General features: G+C 38.0%; 1 protein-coding gene across 1 annotated transcript; it reads right to left on the reverse strand.

Annotated features, from left to right (window-relative positions):
* Positions 1–2,176: 2,176 nt before the first annotated feature.
* Positions 2,177–3,612, reverse strand: LOC145909752 (uncharacterized). The gene is made up of 4 exons (XM_082997103.1): positions 3,419–3,612; positions 3,138–3,310; positions 2,853–2,919; positions 2,177–2,767 (listed from the first exon to the last, which is right to left on the reverse strand). The coding sequence occupies exons 2-4, from the start codon at positions 3,268–3,270 to the stop codon at positions 2,659–2,661; spliced, it is 309 nt and encodes a 102-aa protein (XP_082853229.1). The 5' UTR covers positions 3,271–3,310; positions 3,419–3,612; the 3' UTR covers positions 2,177–2,658.
* Between the last annotated feature and the right edge of the window lie 8,458 nt (positions 3,613–12,070).

The following is a 12,070-nucleotide window of genomic DNA, read 5'->3' on the forward strand; positions in this document are numbered from 1 at the left end:
CCTCGAGTTGTGTGTTCTTTTCCTTGGAACGTTTCTCCATGTCTTCTAACTTTTTTAGTACTAATCCCATCTCTGATGCTTTGGTGTTTACCGCAGCGACTTGGACAAAGCTCGGTGTTTGTGTATTGACAACGACTTGAGCTGCGACTCTGAATGATCGCTCATACTTGATGGTGATCGGGATAGTGTCCGCGAGGCGCCGGTCTTGCAAGCCTTGCAATAAGGTAATGTACAGAACCTCATTTTTAAGGGCAACTTCGGTGGAGTTGCTGTAGGCACCATCGCCCAGTGCCTGTAGGGCGTAAACGAATTCACGTGCTGATTCGCCAGGTAATTGCACGCGCCTTATCAGCTCGGCGCGTTGACGCTCTGCGTGTTGACCAGTAGCCCTTTGGCGCAATGCGCGTTCTTTGAGGTCCTTGTCGGAAACCTCGAACAAGTTTGTGTCTTTTTCTTGTATTGTCCATTTCAAGTCGTTGTCAATGCTTGCCAGGAACAAGTGTCGTTTCATTTCTTCCGAGGCCTCGACGCTCGTACAATATGACTCAAATACATTAAAATACTGTCCTAGGTCAGCTCCCGGCCGTAAAGGCGGAGGTTGCATTAAAACATTAAAAGCCATTGTTAAGAAAAACCAACCTTTAAAACATCATAAAACCAAAATACACGTAGGGAGTCTTCCCAGTAAAACCAGCCGGGTGTGGTGACAGGGTCCCGGCGTGCTCGCCAAGTTGTTACGGAATTATTTCGGCAGCTTTGCAATTAAGCGGTTAGATGTTTTTGGGTGGCGATGTTATCCCCCAATTAACCCTTCTACCTAATTTGGTACTTTGCACAAAACTGCCTCTCTAATTCTGATACTGCCCAGAACCCTGCAATAACGGCTCACCACGAAGCCAAAGTAACCCAGGCTGATTTAACTTATTGGACGTCGTGTTCAACTATAAAACGAATAAAAACAGTACAAATGACACTGGCCAAGATCTCAATTATCCACAACACCGTAACAGAGATGCTCACTGCACGACGCCCAGAAGAAGACTCTCCAGGTTTAGGGAAATCCTTCGCTACAACACAATCACCAACCAATCAGGATGCGCCTTCTCGACACGCGGCACATCCGGGGCATACAAAAATAAACGGAGCGTAAAATAATAGGAAGAAGAGGGGAGACGGAGGTAATAAAATAGTGTGGTGAAAATAGGTGAAGTGTGATGCTTAAAGCAATATACGTGCGTAAAACAATATAATAAATAAGGTGGTAACAACGAAAGAAAACAGTGAAATTACAAGGTGCCAGCAAGAAAGGTGAAAACAATGAAATACATACAATACTTAACAAAAGTGAAAGGTGACGTGAAGGAAATAAAATTCGTTACAATAATATTCAGCCTCTGTTTCGTTTCATGCTTATTTTGCTGAATTTGTAGAATCAATTGATCCACTTTAGTTGACAATGTGGTTTGTGTTGTTTTTTTTAACGTAGTAAGAGACATATGCTTTTCAAGTGTGAAAGTTAAATTTATTAACCGGTTATCATATCACCGCCTACATCTCATCCAAATAGAATCAAATATTTTAAAATTATTCCCTCTTTCAACAATGCAACCAAATTTGACCATTTTTGTTGTTGATTTTTTGCTAAATTGTCTAAAATCAAACTTGCAATTTTACCAATGAATCTTTAAGCATAACTTGGATAAATGTTGTGTAACATCGCCAAACGATCATATAAAACTGAGCATCGTATGCTGCTCACATATATGACGCAACTTAAAAAAAGCTATTTGCGTCTTCCTGTTGTCAGCGGGGCGATATTGTGGGGTCAAAATCTTGGAACGCGCCAAATATTTCAAAGGCTTATAAATGAATATGGTTTGAACAATCGCCCTACCAAAAAACGACTACCTGTGATTTATGTCTGTTTTACATACAATGCAGGATTCGCTGGCAAACGGCTTGATACGAATAAACAGTTTATTATCAGGCTTGTGGGAATAAATCAGAAGCAAGCGCAAAGCTTGATGTCTCAGAAATGATACCAGTGTCCTGTCAAGCAATAATACAGAATCGATCTAAATATGAAATACACTGATGTGATTTATGAACTGACTTAGAACAGAACTGAAAATGCACTGTGATTTAAACAGAAGATCAAGTGATATAACAGCAACGGAGGTGAACGAGAAAGAACGCAAAACAACATAATTACAGTCCGTTGTAGCACATTAATTTTGATTCATGGTAAGTTGATAAAATCACTATGGAAACGAGAATAAAACAATGCATGACAAATCGTGGTAACATGAAGCAAATTTGAAAGATTGCCATGAAATAGAGGTCATGGCGAAAAATATCGAATTCAAAACAGACGGTTATATTGCTGTTGCTGCCAGGCATATTATATATTAATTAATCTGTTCTTCTGGCACAATTAAACGTCACTTTTATTCACCGACGTTATCAAAAAATAAACAATAAAAAATTAATTTATGATCACCAGGCTTTTGTTCATGTATATATTTTGCGGTAATGTTCTGTTTGGCTATAAGTTGGGTTTATGTTCACCAGTTGAAAAGCTGATCATAACTCAAAATACTGCCTCAAGCAAAAAAATTGGCAACACTCGCAAAGATATATTGGTCGTCAAATTGATCATTAAAATGTCTCGTATGCATTTTCATCAGGTTGGGAAGTAGCATGCGTGACGTCGACATTGCAGTATGCAGCAGGGTCAGGTTGTTCGTTTGTCGATCTTTCAACAACACTGCAACGATAAATTCGCAAGCATGGTTCACAGACGAGAATTTTAAACCCAATTTATATGAGGTTTGTGAAATATGAAAACTCACTGCTGTGCTCTGTCCTGTGGGTTGCGATTTTCAACGACTTTCATTTCTATTCCTTCAGGCTGGACGTCTGCAAAAACCATAGACCTTGTAGTGGTATAAAGAGCAGTGGTTTATAAGAAATATTGTATTAGAAAGTCATATACTGATTAATACGAAACATACAAATATTTTCGCCACACGTAATTAAATTTCTCTCCTGGTCGATGCGCAACTCAACATCTATCGAGTAATCTCGTCATATTTCGTTATCACAAGTTTGAAACATTTTCGAGAACGATTGTTTACCTTTTTTTGCAGCTGATGCCAGGCAACACAGCCTTATCCCAAACCCTGTTGCTATGAGAGTAACAAGTCCCAGACCAACGGATAACAGCAATGTAAGGAGGGTAAGTGTCGGTGCTGGTATTGCTTCAACCATTAATACTACTTTCTTCTCAACGTAAAATGGAGGTCCGGACCTGATGATAATGGAGTAGTTTCCGAGATCGCGTGTAAGGAATGAGGTATGATTAGTACAGTTATATAATGGCGCTTTTGATAAACCGATGAACCACATGTTGTCAAACCTTAAAAATATATTTAGTTCGCTTCAGCGAACATCCGCTTGACGTCATCAGATCACGGATCATTAGTTACGTGTCATCAGAGTTCGAAAGATTACAAGGAAACAGAAACCAAATCACTGAAACTAAAAGTTCAATGTAAGGATGCAAGAATTCCAATTGAGTATACAAATTTTTTGTATTGAGTTGTAAATTTTTACGAGACAGCAATACTGAAACATCAGCTTTTAGGTTCGTTATCCGTGAATATAGCATTTAACGGAAACCTGTCTTTTCATGTAAGATTAACAGTCCTTTAATTGTTGCAAGTTCCTCCCAAAATCGACGAAACCATAATATTCAAAAAGATCAGACTGCATGAGAAAGCATCTGTGGGCTTCGGGTTTTCGTCAAATCCGGCAATTCGTGGAAACGGGGGTTACATGGTGATAAAAGAAGGTATCAGATTTTATCTTTGTAACGCATCAGTAGCACTGTGCTTTCTCCAAGCTTTTCGCTTCTACAAGCAATACCTTTGATATTCATTTGATATAGATTTTTTCAAATATGCATCAAGAACAGTTTAGTTAATTCGCTATTCATGGGATAAACTCTTGTTAAACGCGCTTGAACCAAATTAAACTTACGCCACCTGGTATTGCAAACGTGTCTTTCATATAATAAATAAGTCTGTTCACAGAGTTTTAAATTCAGCAAGAACACGCAAGCAGACTTTAGTTTCAGCACAGCAGCAGCCGACCGGGAAACAATTGGTACGCTGCAGCATGACTCAATGCATGACTCCTTTTCGTTTGGAATTTCCATTATGTGTTATAAACTAATCAGCAAGTGCCAATCTAGGTGTAAGAGCGCAGAAACTTACCCGCAATTTATCGGAACCTGATTCAGTTTGAAACAAATTCACCACGAACTTGATCACGAGATTTGGTAGGGCATTGATAAACCATTGGCAGTTTTCATAGTTGTTGTAAGTTCCAGGCCAACCAGGGGATGTGAGAACTTTCGTCCCTCTGAGGCTTGCTGTGCGGTTGGTTTCGCCACAACGAGGATTCCTGACTAGAATAACGCAATTCACAAATATTTGAAGTTTTGATTCAACACGTATAATCACAACTTCAAGGGAAAAATATGATAGGTTTTCTTGCAAAGTGTCGAATATAATTGAACACAAAATTTCCTTTTTAACAATTCATCTTTTTGGTTAAATGCTATAAGAGTTTTTATACGACATATTAATGTCTATAAATCAGTGTTTCTAAGACTGTGAGCGACGAAACGGGCTCAGGTGTGCCGCGAACCTCATCAAACAATAACCTAAACAATGTATTTCCAAAACACCAAGGAATGCAACTTAAAAAACATACGAAAATGCTAAACTGCAACTACCAGCTATGTAGTTGATTGAAAATCCAGAAGAAGTTCCACTTCCATCCGAAGTAAAAGTTAATCGAACCGCATTTAAATTCGTAGCGACAGTGAAACCTGACGACACAGATCCACTCAAAGAACGTAACGATGTACTTCCGCCTTGGTCGTATATCTGCAACAGTAATATCAAAAGTTTAAAGCAGTAGCAAGTTTTCAAAACAGGGCGAGAGCTATTTTAGGGCACTGCGTTTGCTTAGATCGACAAATTTTTGGTTTTCTCTTGGGCCGGATCCAAAACGCACACATTTGGCGCTGTTGGAATCTTTGTTTGTTTGTTATATTGCGGCAGAAGTACACTTGTGCGCCAGCTTTTGAAACAAAGACAAATTTCGACGGCGCAAAACGTGTATGTGATTCCTGCCTTATTCAGCCCCAATATATTTCTCTTTAAATCAAAATGACCAAACTTACCCGCAATTTATCAGAACCTGATTTAGTTCGAAACGAGTTTACGATGAATTTGATCACGTGATTTGGCGGGGCATTTATAAACCATTGGCAGTTTTCATAGTTGTTGTAAGTTCCAGGCCAACCAGGAGATGTGAGAACTTCCGTCCCTCTGAGGTTTGCTGTGCGGTTGGTTTCGCCACAACGAGGATTCCTGACTAGAATAACGCAATTCAGAAATATTTGAAGTTTTTTTCAACACGTATAATTACAACTTCAAGGGAAAAATACGGTAGGTTTTCTTGTGTCGAATATAATTGAGTACAGAATTTCCTGTTTAACAATTCATATTTTTTGTTAAATGCTATAAGAGTTTTTATACGACATATTAATGTCTCTAAATCAGTGTTTCTTTAACTGTGTGCGACGAAACAGGCCCAGGTGTGCCGCGAACCACATCAAACAATAACCTAAACAATGTATTACTGAAACACCAAGGAATGTAACTTCAAAAACATACGAAAATGCTAAACTGCAACTACCAGCTATGTAGTTGATTGAAAATCCAGAAGAAGTTCCACTTCCATCCGAAGTAAAAGTTAATCGAACCGCATTTAAATTCGTAGCGACAGTGAAACCTGGCGACACAGATCCACTCAAAGAACGTAACAATGCACTTCCGCCTTGGTCGTATATCTGCAACAGTAATATCAAAAGTTTAAAGCAGTAGCAAGTTTTCAAAACAGGGCGAGAGCTATTTTAGGGCACTGCGTTTGCTTAGATCGACACGTTTTTGGTTTTCTCTTTGGCCGGATCCAAAACACACACATTTTGCTTTGCAGGAATCTTTGTCTGTTTGTTATATTGTCGCAGATGTACAATTATGCCCCAGGTGTTGAAACAAAGAAAGATTTCGACGGCGCAAACCGTGTGTGTGATTCCTGCCCTGCCTTATTCAGTCCCAATATATTTTTCTTCATATCAAAATGACCAAACTTACCCGCATTTCATCAGAACCTAATTCAGTTTGAAACAAGTTTACGATGAATTTGATCACGTGATTTGGTGGGGCATTGATAAACCATTGGCAGTTTTCGTAGTTGTTGTATGTTCCAAGCCAACCAGGAGATGTGAGAACTTTCGTCCCTCTGAGGCTTGCTGTGCGGTTGGTTTCGCCACAACGAGGATTCCGGACTAGAATAACGCAATTCACAAATATTTGAAGTTTTTATTCAACACGTCAAATTACAACTTCAAGGGAAAAATATGATAGGTTTTCTTGTAAAGTGTCAAATATAATTTAATACAAAATTACCTTTTTAACTGTTCATCTTTTTATAAAATGCTACAAAAGTTTTTATACGACATATTAATGTCTATAAATCAGTGTTTCTTAAACTGGGAGCGACGAAACAGGCTCAGTTGTGCCGCGAACCTCATCAAACAATAACCTAAACAAAGCATTTCCAAAACACCAAGGAATGTAACTTAATAAACATACGAAAATGCTAAACTGCAACTACCAGCTATGTAGTTGATTGAAAATCCAGAAGAAGTTACACTTCCATCCGAAGTAAATGTTAATCGAACCGCATTTAAATTCGTAGCGACAGTGGAACCTGACGACACAGATCCACTCAAAGAACGTAACAATGTGCTTCCGCCTTGGTCGTATATCTGTAATAGTAATATCAAAAGTTTAAAGCAGTAGCAAGTTTTTAAAACAGGACAGGAGCAATTTTAGGGCACTGCGTTTGCTTAGATCGACACATTTTTGGTTTTCTCTTTGGCCGGATCCAAAACGCACACATTTGGCGCTGTTGGAATCTTTGTTTGTTTGTTTTGTTGTCGCAGATTTTCGCTCGTGCGACAGCTTACGTGAAAACAAAGAAAGATTTCGCCGGCGCAAACCATATGTGTGGCCCCGGATTTATTTAGCCCCAAGATACTTTTCATTAAATCCGAATGACTCAACATAAAAGTGTGGAAACTTACTTTGAGATAGTCATAACCTGATTCAGTTTGAAACGAATTCACCACGGATTTGATCACGTGATTTGGCGGGGCAATAATAAACCATTGGCAGTTTTCATAGTTGTTGTAATTTCCAGGCCAACCAGGAGATGTAAGGACTTTCTCCACACTGACACTTGCTGCGCGGTTGGTTTCGCCACAACGAGGATTCCGGACTAGAATAACGCAATTCACAAATATTGAAAGTTTTGATTCAAAACGTATAATTTCAACTTCAAGGGAAAAATATGATGGTTAAAAAGCTGCGAAAGTTTTTATACGACGTATTAATGTCTCTAAATCAGTGTTTCTTTAACTGTGTGCGGCGAAACAGGCTCAGTTGTGCCGCGAACCTCATCAAACAATAACCTAAACAAAGCATTTCCAAAACACCAAGGAATGTAACTTAATAAACATACGAAAATGCTAAACTGCAACTACCAGCTATGTAGTTGATTGAAAATCCAGAATAAGTTACACCTCCATCCGAAGTAAATGTTAATCGAACCGCATTTAAATTCGTAGCGACAGTGAAACCTGACGACACAGATCCACCCAAAGAACGTAACAATGTACTTCCGCCCTGGTCGTATATCTGTAATAGTAATATCAAAAGTTTAAAGCAGTAGCAAGTTTTCAAAACGGGGCGAGAGCTATTTTAGGGCACTGCGTTTGCTTAGATCGACACATTTTTGATTTTCTTTTCGGCCGGATCCAAAACACACATTTTGCGCTGTTGGATTCTTTGTTTGTTTGTTATATTGACACAGATTTTCGCTCGTGCAAAAGCTTACGATAAAACGAAGAAAGATTTCGCCGGCGCAAACCATGTGTGTGGCCCCGGACTTATTTAGCCCTAAGATACTTTTCATTAAATCAGAATGACTCAACATAAAAGTGTTGAAACTTACTTTGAGATAGTCACAACATGATTCAGTTTGAAACGAATTCACCACGAATTTGATCACGTGATTTGGCGGGGCAATAATAAACCATTGGCAGTTTTCGTTGTCTTTGTGATTTCCAGGCCAACCAGGAGATGTGAGGACTTTCTCCACACTGACACTTGCTGTGCGGCTGATTTCACCACATGGAGAACTCCAAAATACTTCGACAATATTGATAAGTATTTAGGTTTGATATTATTTAATTTTTATCGCAAATTATTTTTGTCGATGTCGAATAAGTGATGTGTGAGGTTACTTTTTTATTGCTTGAATAAATTTGCTACCGGGATTTTAAAACCGCAACATATTCCCCTATAGTTAGTTTTTCGTATTTACTTTTAATGATGTCGAAAAGTAAGTCCTACCTGTATTGAACATCACAAGAAAACCAAAATTTATCTGCAGTGCAAGCCGTTTGTTCATCATCGAAATTTATATATCACCACTTCTTATACCTGGGTATAATTTTGGTAGCAGTTAATTGTAATAAAGTCACTTAGGTAACAGATATGGTATATCCTATATAGGATTTCCTGATATGTTACTTGCGATATAATGAGGGTCGGTCCTTAATCAAATTGGGCCCGGCACCATAAGGAAACCCCGCACATCAAAAAAAGGGCTTCATCAATTTACCAGATAAAGGCCACATGATTTGTGTTTCAGAAAGTTATAATGACCTTTGCAAACGAGACGCTGATGGTCGACAAATCTTTAAACGCACATAACTTTGTCTGTTTTCGTCGACTTTCGATGACATTTTTCACAAGTAGCAGATATATGTTTGATTAAGTACGTTGTTTAACAGAAGGTATGGTATCACAAAATGCTGACTGTTAGTCAGTATATTTCAACAAAGTTTGTTATGCGTGCTGAAAGTATTGGTTGTTCACATACTCCTGGTGATCAGAATAAACGTTTTTTATTCACAAAACATGCTGGCTCGAGTTTTCCTTGTTTCTCTTTAAAAACGTCCCAATAATAAACACAAGACTTACGATTTCAAATCAAAATTTTCGCTCTCTGCAGCCAAAAGCCATTAAATCTTCCAGTGCGATTGAAACAAAAGTCTCAGCTACCTTCGAGAGCCCAATTAAACCGAGTGAAGCAGCAGGAGATAAACTTATTGACGTGAATCGAAACTTTAGGTTCCAACCATGCGAAAACTTCCTGGTTCAGGAAAGCCATACAGCTATTGTTATCGCACTGCAAGATTTATTGTCATACAGTAAAGGTCTTTTCCGTGTTGCTAATTATAATGGAAAGTCCGGAAGATGAACGGGATAATGACAGCACGTAAGTTATGGTACAAGTGAAGAAGTTGCGATGTTAATTATGATCTGTTGTATGTTGTTTCTGTTGTTGTTATTTGACAGTAGTATAAATATTTTACCTTACAACACTGATGATGAACACAGTAGTTGTTCGAAACGTTTGTTCTACTATGAATAGTTTCTACTTCGGTTATAAATATGATTTGCTTAAAACTTTAAAAACTTGCAAACGTTAGTGCATTTTTTTTACCGAAATGTGTTTGACGCGGGTAGGCTTATGAGAGCCGCAGTGTCTATATAGTTTTCATCGGACAGTTTTTGATTGATTGCATAGCATTGAATATCTATTCAACAAATCCATGATAAATTAATTACATTAAATATCACTGCCCTAGCATGAATATAGTAGGTTTGTCTGAACCAGGAAGTTTTACTCTCTTGACTCCTCAAGTTTCGCTTGACGAAAAACGGTGTTTCATCACGAGGGTTTCAAAAGGAAATGGATGGTTGCAACCGTCATAACCGGTCATTAATACGTTTCGACTAAATTTTTGCTTTTATAACCGGTTATAGCGAATTTTGGCCGAGATAAATCAAATACAACAAAAGGCAATGATAGTTCGGATTGTGACAAATTTATTGGCTAGTCGAAACGTATTTTTACAAATAAAATATCGACAAAAACACAAGATGTCTTACTGTATGGCAGACGAAACATTGGAGAAATAAACTACGTTAATTATTGCAATGAGATCAGTTTTATTTAAAATTTTGTATATCTGCCAGCAAGAGTTTATTTTATTCTTGAGTTAAAACATAACCAACTTACTAAGGTTGAATTTATAGAATTGTTGTGATTGCAGAGTTCTTGTTGTAATATTTGAATTGACACGGAATCCAATCCGCAACCCCACAGAAACAACATGCCTATGTTTTGCAAAGTACCACAAACAATTTTCACTTCCTCCCATCCCAGTTTGTTGTAACTGATGTCGAAAACTTCCAACTGCAAACAAAAACTCCGCGATTTAGAAGCACGAAAACCTCCTAACATACAAGTAACGTCATCGTACCGTTATATTCATTTTCTTAATTCCATTGCAAATCAACGTCAACGATTCACAGTTAAGGCCGCATCCTATTAGCCTCAGTTTACAGCTACTTCCCGAAACGTATTAGTAACCGGTTACAACAGTTGCAAACTTTAATATACAAACAGCTGTTAGACACTTTTTGCACTATATTTTGTTTCATTAATGCATTGGAAACAAAATAAGCATCATCATACGTCAGTGGTTCTTAAACTTTTTTGGTCAAGCCCCCTCTGACATCATTTATTTTATTTAGCGCCTCCCATTACTTGAAAAAGTCTATTATATATTTTTGATATCACTCATCAATGGGAGGAATAGGGTTGTTTTTTTGTAAACCAGGTCTTTAATACGTGGTTTTGTGGACGACAATTCACAACCGAGGTCGGCTGCATAGTCGAGATTGTTCCGTACTTTTGTCTTCACACTCACAAGAGAAAAACGATTAGTATCGAGTAACAGTATGCTAAAATTACTTTCGTCGACATAAGACCGTTATCGCATAACCGTTGGCATTGTGAGTAAAGTGACATCATGAGGAACTCTCGTTATCGTGTTTTACCAACCAATTGCCATGTTTTGTGATTAAGAAAACGTTTATTCTGATCACCAGGAGTGCGTGACAAACCAATACTTTCATCACGTCTTACAAACTTTATTTGAATATCCTTACTAACAGTCAGCATCGTGTGATAGTTCTTTTTTTGGGCGGATTTTCATTATGGTGCCGGGCACAATTGATTAAGGACCGGCCCTCATTTTATCGCAAGTAACATATCAGAAAATCCTATAGGATATACCACATCTGTCTACCTGGGCGACTTATAACAATTAACTGCTAGCAAAAATTACATCCAGGTACAAGAAGTGGTGATATATAAATCTCGATGATGAACAAACGGCTTGCATTGCAAATTAATTTTGGTTTTCTTGTGATTTTCAACACAGGTAGGACATACGTCACAACATCATTAAAAGTATATACGAAAAAATGACGTCAGGTCAATATGTTGTGGTTATAAAGTCCCTGTAGCAAATCTGTTTAAAAGAAATAAAAATAGATCCGCACATTAATTATTTGACAAAATTATTTATGATAAAAGATAAAATAAGATTTAAACCTAAATACGTACCAATATTGTCGAAGTATTTTGGAGTTCTCCATGTGGTGAAATCAGCCGCAAAGCAAGTGTCAGTGTGGAGAAAGTCCTCACTTCTCCAGGAGGGCTTCGATATAGTTACCACTATTATGAAAACTGCTAATGGTTTATCAAAGCCCCACCCAATCACGTGATCAAACTCGTGGTGAATTCGTTTGAAACTGAATCGTGTTCCTGTATATTGTTGGTAAGTTTTAACGTACTTTAAGTTTCTGTTTGCTTATTCTAATTTAATTAAAAGTATATTGGGGCTAAATAAGTCCGGGACCACACAAATAGTTTGCGCCGGAGAAATCTTTGTTTGATTCAAAACCTAACACAAGAGCGTACATCTGCGACAATAAAACAAACAAAC

The sequence above is a fragment of the Ascidia mentula genome, chromosome 7 (assembly GCF_947561715.1).
Source record: "Ascidia mentula chromosome 7, kaAscMent1.1, whole genome shotgun sequence".
Lineage (NCBI taxonomy): Eukaryota > Metazoa > Chordata > Ascidiacea > Phlebobranchia > Ascidiidae > Ascidia > Ascidia mentula.